Below are 19,924 nucleotides of genomic sequence, written 5' to 3' on the forward strand. Positions count from 1 at the left end.
GGCCGGCAGCAGGCGATCACCGGACAGCCAGACACCAGCTTCGCCGGACGGTCGGACGGACGCCGGGCGGGCGGGCGGCGGCAGCCAAAAAAAGGCAGGAGCACGAAGTCTGCGATGCGAAGCGACGCAACGACAGATGGATGACTCGACGCTTCAGTTCTTTTCCGTATGCCGAGCCAAGCGATCTGCAGCCAGTTGCTGTTGGGCCTATACTCGTGTATTGATGTTGTATAGTACATATTTGATCCTGGCCCCCCTCGGCCGTGGGCCCTAGGCGGTCGCCCCTCCCGCCTAGGCCCTGAGCGGGGCCTGCTCCCTCTCCTCCCCTCCTCTCCCTTCCCACGCCTCCACCCTTCCTTCACACGCCTGCTCCCCCTCCACTCCTGCCGCTGGATTCCCTCCTCCCCCGCCTCCTCTCCCATGCCACCACCTCACATCCTCTCCGAGGCACAAAGGCCGCGGCTGCACAGGGACATCCGCTGATTTTCTTTTATTTTTATTTTTTTAGAAGGGCATCACCGTCATTTCTAGAACCGGCGATGATGCCCGAACCTATCACCGTCGATATAAATTCAGTGCTCCCAAAGCTGGCGATGATGATCTTTTTGAACCAGTGGTGATGGGAGGCGCTGGAGCAGTGATTTATTAGTCGTCACGCCAACTAATTCAAATCTATACAGATCTGCTCAATAATGGGGTTGTACATAACACTATGCTTACACACTCCATATGTTTATAAATAAAACTGCAAAATAAAATAAAACTAGAAGAAAACGGTAATCGTCTTACCAAAGTTCAACCACCTTATTCGGCCAAACTGTCAAGCCGCCAAGTGGAAATGCGAAATCGCATCTCAGTTAGCCGTCAACGCGTTAGCCAAAGTGATGAACACATGACACGAACAGCGAAGCATTTCAGCAATGATTAGCTGACCATATGCATTTCATCAGTAGTGTACATTTTATACGTATAATAGCAGTCTAGCACTAGCTGATCATTGCATTTTTTTTTGGCAAAATGTTACATTTTATACACTAGTGTAGCGTATCTCTGTATCCAATTCCGATATCTCCCCATCTTGGGAGGAAGTTGCACATCAAACCTTGCGGTTTAGTTAAGAATACAATCTTTACATGCAAAAATGAAGCAAACAGACGAATCGTACGAGGAGACGACAAGATCGATCGAAAGGTGAAAAATGGTCACCAGATCGATCATGATCCTGCTCGATCGGCCGCGTCATGCGATATGGATCAGCAAGGGTAGGACGATGCCAGGTGCGACGCCAAGCACGGCGAGCACCTCCACACCCTGGCGTGCATCTTGAGCATCTCCCTCGCCCTCTCCCTCGCCCGCTCGCCGGCGGCGCCGGCCTGCACCAGGTACAGCAGCCTCGCCACCACCCCGACGGCCAGCATCTCCTGCAGCACCGCGGGGGTCGCCGAGTGCCTCGCCACCGCGTGCAGCGCGCGAACCGCGCTCTCGGTGCCCGTGGGCGACAGCCGCGGCGCCGCCCACGCCACGGCCGCCAGCCCCGCCGGGTGCGCCACCAGCTCCTGGCGCCCCTCCGCGCAGCCGCACAGATGGTCGATCGCCACCGCCGCGAGCTCGCCCGCCCGCTTGCCGCCGGTGCTGCCGCCGCACCCCTCGTTGAGGAGCAGCTCCACGAGCGCCGCCATGGCGCCGGCCTCCACTGCCCTGATGCGGTTCCGGCCCCACGGGCAGAGCCGGCAGAGCACGTGGAGAGCCAGCTTGACGGCCTTCGGCGGCAACGCCCTGTCCCCGACCACCCGCACCACGCCCTCGATCAGCTCAGCGCTCGCCGAGCTCAGCCGCGAGGGCGGCGTCGCCGCCAGCGCCGCCTTCAGCAGGTGCATCCCGTAGGTGCGCGCCCGGTGGCTCGGCCACTGCAGCACGGACGCAAGGGTGTCCACGAGATCATCGCCGCTCTCGAGGACTCTCTTCAGCGTCTCCTCCGAGAGCTTGAGCGAATGCAGGATGCTCAGGGCCGCCTCCTCCGGCGAGGTCCCCGTCCCCTTGGGCGATTCTTCCAGCACATCGTGCGCCGGCGATTCCTCTTCTTGGGATCCGCCGGAAGGCTTGGACGACGACGTGCTCGCGGCACGCTCCTTGACGACGGAGACGAGGAACTCCACGGCGCCGGGCGCGCCCTCGACGCAGCGGCGGTTTCGGTCGCTCTCGCCGATGATGTCCGCGAGCTCCCTGAGCGCGGCCATCACCTCGGGGCGGCCGCCGCTCCTCGCCGCGCCGACGAGCGCGGCGACCCGATCGGCGTCGACGGGCTGGCGCGGGGTGGGGAAGCGCTCGACGGCGTGCGCGGCGCACCAGGCCTGGATGAGCCGGCGCAGCGTGTGGTTGGGCGTGGGCTCCAGGTCGCCGGCGCCCAGCGGGAGCTTGGTGACGGGGCAGTCGCCGTGGCCGTCGGTGAACACCCAGCGCTCGATGCTGTCCCGGTCGTAGGTGATCCCCGACGACAGCGTGACCGGGTCCCGCATGACCTCCAGCGAGATAGGGCACACGAAGAACTTGGGCACCTCCACCGGCGCCGGCGCCGGCGACCGCTCCATGGATTGATGAATTCTTCTTGATCCTATCTACTCATGAAACTAGGATGGAGTAGCAGATAGAGAGAGTGGGAATGAACAAGATGTGAGGAAGTCTCTGATCGAAACGGGAAAGCCTTCTTCTGGAGCGGAATGGAACTTGCCGGGACGAAGCTCTTATACTAGACGGGGAGGAGAGATCAGAAGCGAGGAGCCGCAAAGTCCGCGGCGTCGCGGCGACAATTGGGCGGCAGTCTTCGTTCGGTGGATTCTTTTCTGCGACTGTTTTTTATAGAATTTTCTGCGACTGTTTGCGCAGTGCAGGCGGTGTTTTGACACAGGTGGTGGTTGATTGCGCTTGCGCTCTCGATCTGGTTGGTGTGGAAGGGAAACTCCATGGCGGGCGCTCCATCTGGGATCGATCCGGGGGAAATTTTAATAGCGAGGTGCTGGGAGGCCCGAGATCGCCGCCGCCCCGCTCCGCCAGGGTGGCGGCCGGTCGATCGATCGGGGCCCTCGGTCCGCGCGCGCGGCTGCCGGACGGGGCGGGGCGGCCACCTCGAGGCGCGCGCACGGACCACGAAACGTTCCGCGGCTTTGACCGTCCCCGGGGCGCGGGGTTTTAATTCGCTTTATTTATCCCGCGCGGCCGACCCGTCGACTCTTCTTCTTCCTCGCGCTCGAGTCGGCTGACCTCGAGGGGATTTGACAATTTCGCGCGTCAGCAGCTAGCCGCCGATCTGATCAGCGAGGAAACATTTCAGCATCGCGGAATCAGTTTCACCGGTACTACACTTCTTGCTCGCCGTTCAAAAATTGTGGCGCGCAGTTGGACTATCTGGGGAGTATACCGGAGTAATAAAAGAGAATGATGGGAGAGGGAGACACTGAAATAAATAAATTGATTCTGAATTTTCCTGTTCGATCGGCCCGTTGCAACATGGAAATGGGCCTACCCCTAAAATCCCTATACAACGACTGCTTGCATTGCTTGCTCTCTTTCTGCGGCCTTTGAAGAAACTCTATCGCTAGGTCCTCTCTCATGAAAAAAAAAAATATGTGTCATTATTTTTTTTCATATTCTTGTGTGCTTCACGTCTACTCTCTCCGATCCAGTGTATTTCTTCATAGCACACGGCTCACACTTCCAAGGGGGAAAATCAATTCAAAATGACCGCCAAGCCCCTAATAGGATAGTACTAGTAATAATCTTCAAAAGCATTTGAATGGCCAAACTAAGACCCCGTTTGTTTCAGCTTGCAGATTTTGACATCTCTTGTGTAAATGCATCCCTATTCCCTCTACCAAATTACTTTATTCTTGATGCTCATATACATTTTCCATTCTTGGGCGTCAAGCAATCCTTAATTAATATGAATACCACTATAGCTCAAATTTGAAACGCACAGATTAAGAGCCTATTCAGCTGGCCTAATGAACAGTGCTCGGCTGGCTTATTACGGCTTATTCCCTCTCACAGAATACTGTTCATTCTACCAGCCGAGCACTATTTATTCTACCAGCCGAACAGGCTCTAAAAGAAGAACAACGCTACACATTAAATTAGTTCTATTTTTTCTATATTAACTAGTACATACATCAGCCGAGTCCCATATCAGCAGAATCTATAATGTGCGTCAAATTCCAACCAGAAAGTCCATTGTTGCAGTTACGAAATGAGGCTAATTCTTGTATTTTTTTTTCCAATTAGCCCTTTCTTATCCCACCCATTCCAAGCGAGCGAGTGCGCGCGCACACACACTATACTTTAACATATATTGTTTGGTGACCCTTGCAGCTTTAGCAAAGTTTGTAGAATCAGACAAAAGCCCTTCTTCTTTTGCTTATGCTTGCAAAAGGGATATTGTACCAATAAACTATGTGGAACGAGCAGTTTTAATGTGCAAAAGGAACATAAATTAGACCTAAAATTGCTAAGGAATAGAAATTTAATCAGTAATTAACAAGGATCACATCGTGTGGGATTCCGAATAGTTCCGTAAAAAGAGCATCGGCCAGACCGTCCAATACATGTGCAGAGCTATCAGCTATAAATCCGATTCACGAGTAATAGCCATAACTAAAAAGAAATCTATCTACAAAGGGACACATTCAACTCAATAAACCCAACTTATCATCACCATAGTCAGATCGGACTTAACCAAGACAGCGCTAACAGCCAGGATGATAAGTTAAATGAAATTTGCCGATGAATCTAATTACAAAAATGATTTATTCTTAATTCTTAACCAAGACAATCTGATAAGATAATGCTTACGAGCAAACTGGAGATTGAAGCGATGCATCCTTGTTCATCAAAGAAGTCGCCGAAACTACTCTACACTCCTAGTCCTAGGGTTTGTGGCTTGAAGCCGAAAAGAAGAGTATTGATTGATGATTATTCTTTACAAACCCTGAGGTCTACTATTTATTTATGTCCTAAAACTAAGACTCATAGCTTATCACGACGCAACAAACTTATTCCAAAAGAAAATAGCTAAATCTACCATATTCACAAGATCTTTCTATATTAACTAGTACATACATCAGTCAAGTTCCGTATCAGCAGAATCTAACGTGCCTCAAATTCCAACCAGCAAGTCCATTGTTGCGGTTACGAAATGAGGTTAAATCTTGTATTTTTCTTATTACTCCTTATCCCACCCATTCCACAAGCGAGCACGGACACTATACTTCTTTTAGCATATATTGGTTGGTGACCCTTGCACCTTTTGCAAAGTTTGTATAATCAGACAAAACCCCCCTTCTTCTTTTGCTTATGCGTGCAAAAGGGATATTGTACCAATAAACAATGTGGGACGAGCCAGCAGTTTTAAAACTTTTAATACTGGGTGACGGATCGGAGCAACTAACAAGTCACATCCTTTTCTGCTGGCCCACACGTCAGCGAGGTGCATGATCGTTTGACCCACCTCACATTTCAAAGCGTTCGTTAGTGGACCGTACCAGTACATGGATCAAAACGTGTGATCAAAGCGTTCCCCATGGATTAGCATCGGCTCCTTACCAGCTTACAATGCCATCATCTTCTTCCGATTAACCTAACCTGGTCAGGTCAGGTCGCAGCAGGCAAATTAAGAAGCTGTATGCACGGTCGGCTTACGGCTGCCATGTTGTTGCATAGTACACCAAAGACTAGTTGAAACTTTGTAAATACCACATCCTTGGAAAGAACGAAAAGTCAGTCATAGTAAGCTAGTGACCGGCCCGATTAATTAGGCCAAATAAAGGAAGTCTTTTTGTTGTGAAGAAAACATCAGTAATGCAACGTTCAACGTTTGAGCACGTATATAGGATTTACTAATACAGTGTTGGAATTCCTACTGTGCCAATGTTTTGTGCGGCTGCGTTAGTTCGTGCATGGATGTTGCAAGAGATGTCAAAAGACAAAAAGGCATGCATTCCACATAAACCGAAAAGGCTGTGTAAACGCGCACGGGATGATACACGCACGTGCCGCGTGATAAAACACTTTAAACGTGGGGTAGTAGCTAGATGGCACGCATGCGCTCACTTGCGACCACTCGTGCTCTTTGGCTTGCATGCTTGTGCCCCTCTACCGAATTGCATGGTGGTTGTGCATGCATGCATTTTGCAACGGCGCAGGGAAGATCAAAAGGCGGATTTTGTTTATTAGCTCGATGGGTATTGATCCTTGTTGGTGCCATGCATGGCACGGATGACCATTTATATAGCAGTAGGCATGCGCATGGCCGGACGTGCAACATGTAGCTAGACCGGCTCCTCTTCAATGCATCGAGACCATTCCATAACTGCATACAGTAGATCGATAGCAAATACTCCCTAGATCATTAGCAAGTACTCCCTCCGTCCTCAAATGTAAGTCATTTTGAGATTCAAAATTTGTCCTCAAATATAAGTCATTTTAAGTTGAGAGTGGACCCAAACATCTTAATTGCGCATCTCGAGTCTTTTCCAATAGAAAAATGTACATGCAACTATGTATGGAGAGGTGCATGTGGAGAAGGTGCATGAGAAAAGATATACTAGTTTAATTATTCTCAATGCTTAATAATTAGAGGTAGGAGAGTCTTTTGTACACAACCATAATCTATCCTAAAAACTCTAGAATGACTTACATTACATGGAGGGAGTACTCCATAGCTGCCTGATCGCCGGGACCAGTACTCCCAACCCATAACTAAAATCTACTAACCCTCAGAGAAAGCTAGCTAGCGTACTACAATAACCAAATACTAGTTTGAACAGATCCACACTCACCAGCTGTTACATTTTACTAGTTATTTCTGTCTGTGAGATCCAAGTCGTCGTACAGTACGCCGGCGCAAGTCAGCAACAGCGGCGGCGGCGGGGTCCGCTCCATGTGTCAAAGCAAGTTCGGCGCGGCGTGAAGGCTCGTTCACCGGCAGCTCATCTGATCGCCGGAATCTCTCCCTTGGCCGATCATCGCATGCATATGCACGGCTCAAATCGACAGCACCCTCCTCATCCCTTCTCTTCGTTTTTTTTTCTTTGGTGGTGGTGTGGTGGGGTGGGGGGGGGGGGCTCCTTTCCCAGTTTCCTTCGTTTGGAAGAGGAGAAAATTCACTGCAGGACGTTCGTCGGAACGGGAACGAATAGTTTATGCTGCGTTCGGTTCGAAGAACGAAGAAAACAATGGGCGAACATGCCGCCGTGCTTGCAGCTAGCCGTGCAGAGGGGGGCACATGGAAGTCGTCGATCCGCTGCACGCGTCTGACGAAGCTGAAACGCGCGCCGCCGATCGGGCTGGATCGATCGCTGGGTCGTACGTGGTGGGGTGAGCTGGACGCAGGCGGTCGCCGTGCGTGGTCGGTGATGGGCCGCGATTCGGGTTGACTCCGACCGGCCGGCCGGCGATCGAGCTGATCATTTGCGTGCAGGCCAGGCCAGGTTCAGCTCTTTTTCTGAGACTCGGATCGGATCGGAGGCGATCCACGGATCAAGCCCATACTGTTGACCTGGAATTTGGCTTTGTTATTTAAAAAATCGGTTTTCCGGCAGTCCGGCCCTACCAACGAGCAGCGTCAGAGTACTCAAACTGCCGTAGTCCTGCAACGGACTCAGAAACTACCAGCTCAACTCTCTTACACTGCTCTCGGCGGCTATAAGCTTTTGTACTCGTAGATAGCCCAAATTATATTTTCCCTATGCACTCATGTGCCGCCCAGCTTTAAAACAAGCAAGGATTATTGTGAATCAGAGGTGGCAATAATCCCCTTTGGATTTGATCATGTTAAGTTGATATGCAAATGGGCAGCTATATTAACCTCTCTACCTAGCTAATCGACATTTGAAGGTTTGCATCTTGGGATGCGTGCGCTGTGCGCATTAACGTACAGTAGTGGGGTCATAAACATATATAAATAAATTTCTGAATCGACAGAAAAACTGGCATGCATGCACCTGTGGCTGTGGGCTTGCGCTACCATCTTTCGGCCCGAAAAGGAACAAGCCCATGGTACCCGCAAAAAAAAAGGGAACAAGCCCATGGATTGTTAGTTCATGTCTTGCATAGCCCACTGTGTCCTTGAAAACCTCATTCTTCTTCTCATAAATAAATATGTACTACGGATTACACGTACGGGTTGTAAAGAAAATAGTATCTTTGCACGTTGATCGAACCAGCCGTTAGTGGCGCCATATTGGATTGCATTCAGGATGCACCAATTTTGTTATTTTGACTCTTTGATCAAGGAAGATGGCTGGTAGCGTCACAAGTAATAACCCAACCCAGATGGGGCTGATCAAGAAAGTCTGCCGAGTCAGTACGCTACTAGAAAACACGCCATGAGAACCGGTTGAAAACACCTTAGGCACCAGTTTTCCAACCGGTTCCCGCAAACCGAGACCAATAGCCTCGCCTTTAGACACCGGGTTTTTCAACCGGTGCCTTAGGCTTCCATTGGTACCGGTTGGAAAGACCAACCAGTACCAAAGAGGCTGCCACCGGCCACGGTGGCAGCCTCTTTGGTACTGGTTGGTCTTTCCAACCGGTACCAATGACTTTTTTTCTTTTTTCCCAAATCCAGTTTTGTTTTTTATATTTATTACTGTTTATTCTTTTATAATTGCTAAACGCACTCAAGCTCTACAGTACTATACGTTCATTGGTCGTTCGTGTTCGTTTTCAGAGAATATTTGAAACTAACTAAAAGTGAAATGCGAGCATATAATTAAGCTAATTAGATGAACTAATATATTTACAAATTTACAAACATCAAGGCATAACGTTTAAAAATATTTACAAATGTACAAGTCATGTTTGTAGTCCAACTACTGGTCCCCTCAGGAGCTCGATGGAAGTCCTCTATGGATGTGACCGTCGTGGTAGAACTCGCCTCTAGGATCCAAGATCTCGTTCAAAATGAATCCGGCGAGCTGCTCACACACGGCGTTGATCCGATCAGTAGAGTAACATTCATCCCTCATTTGAGATATCTATCATTTAGGGAAAAAAGATTAACATCATGTGCGTTAGTACAATTATGAAAATATAGTAGTGAACGGTTTGGACGTACTCTCGTGTCTTCATCAGTAGCCTTCCCGCATAGAGTCATGATGTGCAAGTAGTCGGGAGCATTCCCGCATGGAGTCATGATGTGCAAGTAGTCGCATATGTAGTACCCGCACCAATCAATTCCTTGTTGTTGTCTCGCACACTTAAGGAGAAACAAATAAATTACTCAATTTAGAATAATTTGGGATTATATACTTAACTAGACAAATCTTTATGAATCAACATACCGGATAATCCATGTTAACGTTCAGTTCGGGCCTCCATTGACCACATCCTTTGTTATTTTTCACAAAATTTTTCCAAACCCTGTGCTCAAGTTAAGTTTGATATTTAGGAATTGTTATTAACAGAAAAAGAATTTGATTGTGCAAACTGAACTTACCTGTTCAAGGGGTCTATGATATGTTGGATTGCAGACTTTGGATTTCTCAGAGTCAAAGACTATAAGATTGCCGGTCTCTACGGAAAGTATGAGTAAAATCCAATGATAACTGCAGATATAGATATGATATATACATACATGCATTAGACGACTTAGTATTTATTTAGTAATATAATAGAGGATTGAGTCGACCAAGACTTACCCAAAATTGTATGGTATGAATATATAGGATTTGTAATCTTGCCTAGTCAACGAATCGTACATGTTTTGGCACGTTTCCTTGTAATTTTTGTTGAGCACTTTCTGGTTGACTAGCAAAGGAGACACGAAGCCGATCTGATGGTGCCATCCATGTTTTCGGCTTCTTTGGGTCTCCTGTCTAAACGATACAATAGAAATTTTATAATACACACATATAATTATGTTCTTGTTAACAAAAAGTATTAATGTAGAGGTAAATGATACTTACAAAACCCAAATGGTGATGATAGAGGCGTCGAGGCCTTGTCGATGGTAAATGTGATATAAATTTTCAAAGTACACCCAGAAGTCGTCCTCCTCGCGGAAGAAATCATGGTCACGATACTTGACTCCAAACATTTTCCCTTCGTCATTCGACATTCGCAGGTACCATCTATGCAAAATGAACATCTGCGTGCCTAGACTTTTCTCCTCTTCCTCAGTGACAAAAGGTTTTCCATTATGGAATGGAGTAAGAACGGGAGCGATAGGGATTTCCGCCTCCACTTGCCCCGTTGCCTCCTCTAGCGTTAATCCAGTTTCAGAAAGAAATATCGCGGCTTGTAGGTCCGTCTGGAGTTGTACGTCCGTCGGGTGTAGGAGTGGCAACCCTGGCACCCGGAGGGGCTCGAGTTCTTTTTGTTGTGTGCCAAGCTGAGGAATGGTCTTACCACATTTTTTCTTCAGATTTCTGACCTTGTGTGTTTTTGTCAGAGTACGATCATAGTCCGAGGGTAAGCTTTTCGGTTTTGGTGGGTTGTCTAGGTTTGCGAGAAGCTTTTCCCCTAATTCTAGAGGTACCTTTTCCGTTGGCGGGGGGACTTTAGGCTTCAATTATTCTTTTATATATCGAGCAGTCTCATCTTCCAACTCCTCAGCGGTTTTCTAGTAGATTAATTTTCTTTCGACCGTTTTCTGCTTCTTCTTTGAGGGTCCAGCCGCTGGGAGGGATGCTGTCTTTTTTTTTCTTTTTCTGGTGCAGGAGGAGTTAGAGTACTCGTGGCCCTTTGCGCCGGCGGAGACGGTGGTGAAGGAGGTGGTTGTGGGGATGGTGGTGAGGGAGGCCGCAGAGACGGGCGATCGGTCTGCACGGGAGCCGTTGTGCTTGCAGTAAGTTTGATGTCGGCCTTGCGCCATTGAACGACCTCGTGCAGTGCGTCTCCCAATGTCTTCTCTCCATCCCCACCAACGAAGTCGAGCTCAAGATCCTCATTGTTTCCAACTATCTGCTCGACTGTGACGGAGGTGTAGCCAGGGGGTATCGGCCTTCCATGAATTGTAGTAGAAGGATTCAGGGGCAGGGCTGACCCGTATGCGACATGAATGGATATATTTCTTGCTCGCACATGAAGCTCGCATGGTGTCGGCATGGTGACATCATCCACTGGATACCTCTGGTCATCTACCGCCGTTGGCTCAATCTGGTGTTGCTGTTCCGATTGTACGTCGGGCGCCGCCGTGGATGCACAACTGCTGCGTTGCTGAGAGGCCGGGCTTATCACAACATCCGGGTGCGACCCAGCAGTGACCCTTTGGCTCAGAGCTAGCTGCACTGCCTCATTGACCCTGGCGCCCATCTAAGATTCCAAGGACACATACTTCTTGTTCATCTCTTCTTGTATGGCACGAAATTTCTCTTCCTGTTCGGCCAATCATTGGTGAATCATTGGTGGTTACGAAAAACAATGCACGAAGGTTAAAATGATCCTCTGCATGCGCATCCCACATACGAACACCCTCCTCTTTCCACAATAATAGAAGATCCTCAATCAGTGGTTTCAGATACACATCTATATTGTTACCGGGTTGCTTCGGGCCGGGGATAAGCACCGGCATCATAATGAATTTCCGCTTCATACACAACCAGGGAGGAAGGTTGTATATACAGAGTGTCACAGGCCAGGTACTATGGCCACTGCTCTGCTCATCGAAAGGATTCATGCCATCCGTACTTAAGCCGAACCTTATATTCCTCGCATCATTTGCAAATGTTGGGAATGTTCTGTCCACTTTTCTCCACTGTGACCCATCAGCGGGGTGTCTCAACATATTGTCTTGCTTATGTTCTTCTTTATGTCATCGTATCAATTTAGCATTCGTTTTGTTCATGAACAAACGTTTCAGACATGGTATTAGAGGGAAATACCACATCACCTTGGGAGGCACCCTCTTCTTGACACGCATCCCCTCAACGTCGCCTGGATCATCCCTTCCATTGTAGCAATTCCAATGTCGTACCCAACTTTTTTGGTCTTGTTTGCAATCAGGGTACAACAATGTTCTGTAGTCCTCCAACATACGCTTCAGATCTCTCGATTCTTTTTCTGTTTCGCAACCTTTCTCAGTTTCGCGCAGCATCTGACCAAGATCATCTTCTACAACGTCTCCTTCAGTATCTTCTTCAGGCTGTGTCATTGAAAAAGACATTATAATTGGCTGCAAAGTTAGGAATCCTGTCCTCTTTTTCTACATTATTATCCAGCATAATTCCTCTTTCGCCATGCTTGGTCCGAACATAGTAGTTCGGCATGAAACCACTATTGAACAAGTGACTGTGGATGGTTCTTGATGATGAGTAATCCTTCTCATACTTACAGAATTTGCATGGACAACGAACGAAACCGCCGTACTTGTGTTTCTCGGCCGCTTCTATGAATTCATGCACGCCATCAATGAACTCTTTTGAACGCCAGTCGGCCATGTACATCCATTGCCAACTCATCTGGGTCCACAATACATTTATATACATTATTGTAGTGTACAAATAGTTCATTCATACTACCAATTTATAACTAATATTGAATACGCTATTAATAAAACTGAACTACAAAATTATAACGATGCATATGGCCTTCTGACTGCATGACTGTGTAAAAACTTTGTTTCTCTATATGGAACTTTATATTTTTATACAAGAAACGACGCATGTGGCCTTTTGGCCTAGCTGAGCTGCGGGTCTCGAATTGGCGCAGCATGCATCTCGAATGTGGAATCTTGTAAAGTTTTGGAATTTTGAAGGGAACTAAATAAAGCACCCTTGCATATGTAATTGATAATATTTCCATACAAAATTTGAATTTATATATATAATTGATAATGCATATAACTATAATAAATAGATATTATTCACTTATCAAATAAATTGGTAAACCATATAAATATAATAATTTGATAGTATTCACATATCAAATAAATTGATAACGCATATAACTACAATAAAATATTACAACTAAATTAAGTGATAACTGCTTCTAAAAATCAATTGCTAAGTTATAGAAAAAAATAACTAACCTTTTTTGAAAAAAAATAAAAATTCGCCCCCCCCTCACCTCACTCTGCTATGAACAGTGAGTTCACAGCAGCTTGGAGGGGGAGAGGGGTTGGGGTATTTATAGGCGTGGCTCAAAGGCACCGGTTGGTGCTCAACAACCTGTGCCAAATAATAGGCATAGGCACCTGTTGAAGTTACCAACCGGTGCCTTTGTTGTGGGCACATGACGGCACCGGGTAATGGCAAAACCCGGTGCCATTGTCCGCCCTCCACCAACCGGTACCTATTCCTCCTTGTTCTTTTGGTACCGGTTGGTGGCACTAACCGATGCTTATACTGGGGTTTTGGTACCGGGTAATGTTTTAACCCGGTACTAAACCCCTTACCTTTGATCGCCGCTGGCCAAAGGTACCAGCTGCTTTTACAACCGGCACTGGCAAGGACCTTTGGCCTATTTTCTAGTAGTGGTATATTAGTAACCAGGGTTATCCAAAACCACAAGTATATTTAGGCAAATTCGCCGATGGGGTAGGTGCAAAAGATATGGTTGAATTTGAGAGCAGGTTTGGCTAATTTGTATCCAGATCCTGAGCGTAAGTGGTTTCTTGAGATGACAAACTTCACGTTGATTGATGAATCTCCAAATCAATCCCCATGAATCACCTTTGATCATCAAACTGTTAACAAATGACGCTGTGATATTCCATGTCTGCTAAACTATGGTTTTGTCTGCACCATCATTTTAGCTAACGGGTTATATGATATCTTACAATATGATTCACGCACCAAACCGAGGACAACCGATGTGATCACGTCGCCGCCTTTTTCCGGCCATCAGATTGGCCGGACGGGCGGCCCAAATCTCAGGTTTCCCGATAATTTTACAAAAAAAAACTCTTAGACTTAGAAATCAACCCGTAATCCGGCTTCCTCTCTCAAGGCATTTTGCGAAAAAGACGCTTAACTTTTTCTGAAATCAACATGTAGTCCAACAGTCGAGGTTCATGAAATTGCAAAGAAAGCCATAAGTTTTCATAAAATCAACCCCGCCATCCTGGTCCTCTATCTCAGGATTGTTTTTAGAAAAACTCTCAGATTTTGATTAAATCAAATCACAACACGTTCCATACTTCTACACAACCAACATTATACATACAATTTGTACACCATTACGCATTGTAATCAAAAGTTGCTCAACATAGAATTTGTTCAAGAATCCAAAAACAACAACTTTATCATAGAGTAAATTTTAAAATTCAAAACGCTTTCGCAATTGTTTGCACAAATGCTTACATACGGCCCGTTGTACCTACAATTTGGACAAAAAATATTTTCAAATAAAAAATGGTGAGCACAAAAGTTTTCTAGAATTTTAAAATCTACATCTTTACTATATGGTAAAGTTTTGTAAATTCAAATTGTTTTCATAATTTGTTCAACATAACAGCTTATTTGCTAAAAATATAATATCGTACCACTGTTCTTTTATGGCTTCTTATGCTACCTCCACAATAATGCGTTATATTTTAATATAATCACTACTTTCTTAAAAAAAATAACACGTCTATTGATTGCAACATGATTTCGCAAGTACATTAAGTTTCCGACTAATTGTGCTCCACCCTCCCTAATTTATTATTTTACCCCTTCTTTCACTACAATAAATACAGCAACAAATGTCATAGCTCCATTTCGATACCCATAATAATATACTAATTAAACAATAGCGTCACCATAATAGAATACCCAAAATATAAATCAAGTGTAACAACGGGCTGCAGACCATGACACCTATGCAAAAAAAACCGAAGCGGCGGAAACGACTACATGCATCAACTAAAGTTCACATCAAACTACAATACTACGATGCGGGATACAAGCCCCACGTGGCAAAGCTGCGTGCTTTTCTAGTGTTTCGTATATATGCAACTTAGATCCTCAAACTGTAATAAATTATGCTGTGTGCCATGCATGTCTGCTAAACTATGCTTGAGCGACATCGTTTTAGCCAAGTGGTTGCGTAGGATATATTCCATGTGCACCCATCTGCATATTATTTAGCCTTTTGAGTTTACAGAGGACCTCAAACGGATCAAGGTGCACTCATGTTTTCTTCGATCTGAATTTTGGTGCTGCTGTATTTCATTTATTATGTACCGGGCTTGCAGAGTTGGGTTTACAGTAGTAGGGTCCGGTGACATCCCTCGGCCCAGCAAAAGATGAAAGATCTTGGGCTCGTCGTTGCCACCGAATTTGTTGGGCTTGGGCCTAGATCCAACCGGCCGCCTGGTCATGTCTCGCAGCCGCAGCGCAGGGTCGGCGTCACCAACCCTCGAGATGACAGCGGCAGGCTGGGATGGTGGTGATGGGAGGGTTTTGTCCGGCGAGGAAGATCAGCCGAAGCGGTCGCCGGGTCCTTGGAAGCGACCGAATTCTGACCGGGCAACGCCTCGCGTCCGTCCGCCGGACGACGTGCTGTTTAGTTCCAAAAATGAAAATTTTTGGATGTCAAATCGCATATTTGACCAGATATCGGGAGGGTTTTTCGGACACTAATTAAAAAACTAATTTCAGAATTCAATTGGAAACCGCGAGACGAATCTTTTGAGGTCTTTGACCGCATCATTAGCACATGTGGGTACTGTAGCACTTATGGCTAATCATGTATTAATTAGGCTCAAAAGATTCGTCTCGTCGTGTATATCCATAATTAATTTTATTATTTAATTACATTTAGTGCTGGCGACGGACCCGGTCAACCTGCGGGGGTGCGGTAGAATACTTTTAATTCCACACCACGCCACGGCAGGTTCGACCGCATGTCACGCTCGACGGGACGGTGCAGGCAAGGCGCGGAGCTGGACTGGCAGTGGAACCGGGGAAGAAGAAAGAAGAAGAGATCCATCGGACGCTCCCAAATTGGTGTGGAGGTCGAGCCGGCGGCGGCGGCCGCTTGCCAGCTTGCCCCCCGAGTGGAAACGAGGGAGGAGGCCCGGCGCACCGCGTGGAGTTCGCAGGGCGACTCCCGCCGGCGCGTGCCGCCATTCCCGTCCGGTGTATAAAAAAGTGCACCGGCCACGCGGAGGCGAGCCGAGTCCACTGGCCGGCCACTGCCGCTGCCGTCCGCCCGCAGGCCGCAGGAGGGGCCAACGATTCCTCCACGTCCGAGCCCGACACCGTGCCCGCAACCAGAAAACAGCCAGCGCGCGCGAGCCCGGCGCCCATCCTGCCGTAAAGCCCACACGACGCATTGACTTGGCCTCTCCCTCCTCCTCCCCCATCAGCCTGCCTCCTCGCGGAGCGGAGCTCACACGCCCACCCACGCGAGCTGAGCCTGAGCTCCCTCCCTCTCCCTCCCTCCCTGCACCCGCTGGCGCCGGCGGCGGCTCTCGCCCCATGTTGAACCACTCCCGCTCCCGGCCCGACTCCCGACCCCCGTTCCTCCACGGCCTCCAGCCGCCGCCGCCGCCGCCCCACGCCGCCGCCGGGACGGAGCAGCAGCAGCTCCCCAGGGACCGGACGATGGACCCGCCGTCGTCGTCGGGCAGGGGACCGGCCACGCCGCGGCGCCAGCTGCAGGGCCCGCGTCCGCCCAGGCTCAACGTCCGGATGGAGTCGCACGCCATCCGGAAGCCCTCCGGATCGGCGGGGCTCGCCCCCGCCGCGGCGGCGCAGGGGGCGGCGCCGCCGAGGCGGGAGCGGGACGACCAGCAGCAGCAGCATGCCCCGGCGCCTCCGCGGGCGCCCGTCATCATCTACGACGCGTCGCCCAAGGTCATCCACGCCAAGCCCAGCGAGTTCATGGCCATCGTGCAGTCCCTCACGGGCCCGGGATCCGGCGCGCCTCAGCAGCAGCGGCAGGAGCGCCACCGCCGCCAGGCGGACGACGACATCCTGCTGCTGGACCAGGCGGCGGCGGCATTCCTGCCCCCCGAGCTCATGCTCTCGCCGTCCGCGGCCATGTCCCCGGCCGCGCGCCTCGCCACCATCGAGCGCTCCGTGCGCCCGGCGCCGGACCACGACGCGGGCGTCTTCCCGGGCGCCGACGACGGCACGCTCGCGGCCGTGCTCGGGCCCCTCGCGCGCCACCCCAGCATCCTCTCCCCGCTGCCGTCCGCGCTCCCGCCCGCCGCCGCGTCGGGGCTCTTCTCGCCGCTGCCCTTCGACCCCACCGGCATCAGCTGGCTCAACGAGCTCAGCCCGATCCTCCGGGCCGCCTCCTCGGCCGGCCCGGCAGCCTCCTCGTCCTCCTTCGCCGCCGCCGCCGCCGCGAGCAACGGCGGATCCCGGGCCCCGCCGCCGGCCTACTACTCCGACCCCTTCGTCCCCAGCCCCCGCAACCTCCTCACCACGCCCACCGTGCCGTCGCCCACCGCCGTCGCCGAGTTCTTCGGCAGCTTGCCGGATCTCTAGCTCGCCGTCGCCGTCGCCGCCGCCGCGTCCGTCCAAGACGGGGCGATGCAGTGCAGCTGCAGCAGTGGCCGAAACTTTAGCTACATTTTTCTACTCCTTTTCCCTGTGGCACCAAAAAAAAAATCTTCTTTCTGGCGGGTAGGGCAAGTTGGTAGGCCCGGCACCGATGCCAAATTGCCAATTTGATTAGAGCAGTGCAGACTGTTTGATGGGGTGGGAACAGAATTCAGAAAGCAATGGCAAAAGATACAGTAGTTCAGAGTAGCAGCAGCAGCAGCTGGTGTCTAGAAGGAGCCGGCCGGCCCAGCACTAGGAACTTTTGTTTATTTCTTCTTCTTTCTTCTTGGATTTACTAGGCTTGCTACACACCTTGTGTAGGCCGAAGGAGATGACTGTTTGTTTAATGGAGGATTGGTTAATTCTTTTCTTAGCTTGGTGATGTGCTCATCATTCTGTCATGCTGACTAGTGACTTGGTGGGTTGTAGCCGAACTCGAGTAGTGTAGTTGGTGCTCTCTCCATTTACTGATATACTTGTTGCTGCAAATCCCAGGCTACTCGTATACAATTATTAAAAGATCTAGGCAACTAAATTGTTCCGCCTGAGCATCCAACATGTCATTTCCCCGCGTATCCATTGGTCTTTCTATTCCGATGCATATAAAATCCTTAAACTTTGGACGACACGTCCGGAAGTATTGTTTCGATGTTGTCATAGACTATGGGGATGAGTTTTCTCTAAAATACTGCAGGGGATTCAGGCTGTGTTTAGATGATGAAAAAGTTTGAATTTTGGTATTGTAGCACATTTCGTTGTTATTTGATAATTAATGTCCAATTATAGATTAATTGACATCATTAGATTCATCTTGTATGAATCAGTTAGACTGTGTAATTAGTTATTTTTTCAACTGCATTTAATGCTCTATGCATGTGTCTTAAAGATTTGATGTGACGGATACTGCGCAAACTTTTTTAGAACTAAACAGAGCCTCAGCCACTTACGTGTGGTTCCGAGATCAGTGGGCTCCACACGTAGGAGAGAGTGTGTACTGTAGAGGAACTACTTCTGAATTTGGTGATATGTCAATTTCATAAAAAAAAAGAGAGAATTGCTTCGCTGTCAGCGTAAAAGATGCGAGGCGAGGAGAAAACAAAAATTGCCGCGGATAATACTGACTCTGTTTGCTGGGCTGGAACTGGAGTGGTGTGAGAAAAAAATACTATTGGTTGGTTGGTGACCGAAAACTGGTACTAGAACGGTGTGAGAAAAATACTATTGGACTGGAGGCTGCTGAACCCGCCGAACATAATAACTAGTAAGGCGTGGCATGTGAACGCGCAGGATGGGGAGCTTCATTTTCGCTCTCGCACGTGCTTCGAGAAAGATTCGGCTCGCGGCCGGGAAAGCGGCCGCGGCAAGGCCTGTCCAAAGTGAACTCCGTATTGTGCAGCAGGAGATCACCATCGCAGATCGCACTCATCAGACCCATGTGTCAGATTCACATTTCCTCAGAACCAAATTGTTCCATCCAGGTCCCCTGTGTCACAAACTCACAGCTTTCTGGTCACTTGCGAAGGTCAGCATGGAGCATTTGGAACTGTTCTCAAGGTCGCATTTGGAGTATTTGATCTGAACTTTATTCAAGTCGTCGAGTGGTCCGAGTTGACCGGAATTTTTAAACCAAAACCGGTCTAATGAGCTGTGAGCTTAAAGCTGATCTAAGATCGAACACGTCATGTGTCTAGAATTGTGTTGCCTTCGAAACGCGATCCACAGATTCAAAGCTCATCTGCAGATTTCCGTTGGTTTGTCTTTTGGACTCGAATGCCGGTTTTAGTGGCAAACTTGAAATAACACCTTAATGCACCCATAGGTTGACATCCGGTCCAGCCCATTCCTTCTCCAACCACTATCACCTTATTTTGAAGGGTATTTGGAATAACTTCTAGTTCAAGCGTTGTTCACCCATTTATAATTCACAGCAACGGAGCAAAAGAATCTCTCCATCCGCGTCTCTCTATCTCTGCAAGGAAGAATCACTCAGCTTTCAGAACCAACCCTCCCCAGATTACCCGAATAATAACGTCAGAAACGCCGCGAGCTTGGCAGGTCGGCCGCCGTGGCGACAGCAGGGCAACGCCACACGGTGACCTGAGAGCCGAGACACGCTGCTCGCCCGAAGCTTTCCCTCTCGACGACGCCGTCCGGCTCGCCGCCGAGCGCTCCGCTCCCGGCCACCAGCCCACCACCCAGGTGAACGGCCGCGTGCCCAAACTGCTAGCCGCACCGGCACGGAGGACCGACCCTGACCCTGACTGGCGGCCGCTGCGGTCCAGATGATCCGCACTTGGCTCCAGGATGGCTCGGATGGGACAGCGCAGGTGATGGTGCTCTTCTCCAGCTTGACTAGAGGTAGACTAGAGTGCAGACGAATTGCCAAGACTTGCTTCTCTTGACATCAGCAACACCAAACGGCACTGCATCATCATCTGATAATTACTGACTAGTAC

At 49.1% G+C, this 19,924-nt stretch overlaps 2 protein-coding genes across 2 annotated transcripts; one reads left to right on the plus strand and one right to left on the minus strand.

Moving 5' to 3' along the window:
* Window positions 1-986: 986 nt before the first annotated feature.
* On the minus strand, window positions 987-2,895 carry LOC120643021 (E3 ubiquitin-protein ligase PUB23-like). Its single transcript, XM_039919562.1, has one exon. It carries the CDS (start codon window positions 2,586-2,588, stop codon window positions 1,254-1,256), a length of 1,335 nt encoding a protein of 444 aa, XP_039775496.1. The 5' UTR covers window positions 2,589-2,895; the 3' UTR covers window positions 987-1,253.
* A 13,020-nt stretch (window positions 2,896-15,915) lies between these two features.
* LOC120640950 (transcription initiation factor TFIID subunit 4-like) lies at window positions 15,916-18,029 on the plus strand. Its single transcript, XM_039916892.1, has one exon. The coding sequence runs from the start codon at window positions 16,395-16,397 to the stop codon at window positions 17,409-17,411; it is 1,017 nt and encodes a 338-aa protein (XP_039772826.1). The 5' UTR covers window positions 15,916-16,394; the 3' UTR covers window positions 17,412-18,029.
* Window positions 18,030-19,924: the final 1,895 nt, after the last annotated feature.

Source organism: Panicum virgatum, chromosome 7K (assembly GCF_016808335.1).
Source record: "Panicum virgatum strain AP13 chromosome 7K, P.virgatum_v5, whole genome shotgun sequence".
NCBI lineage: Eukaryota > Viridiplantae > Streptophyta > Magnoliopsida > Poales > Poaceae > Panicum > Panicum virgatum.

Bases quoted from the DNA above. Each gene is read 5' to 3' on its own strand.
- LOC120640950 (XM_039916892.1), top strand. From the start codon at position 16,395: ATGTTGAACCACTCCCGCTCCCGGCCCGACTCCCGACCCCCGTTCCTC.
- LOC120643021 (XM_039919562.1), bottom strand. From the start codon at position 2,588: ATGGAGCGGTCGCCGGCGCCGGCGCCGGTGGAGGTGCCCAAGTTCTTC.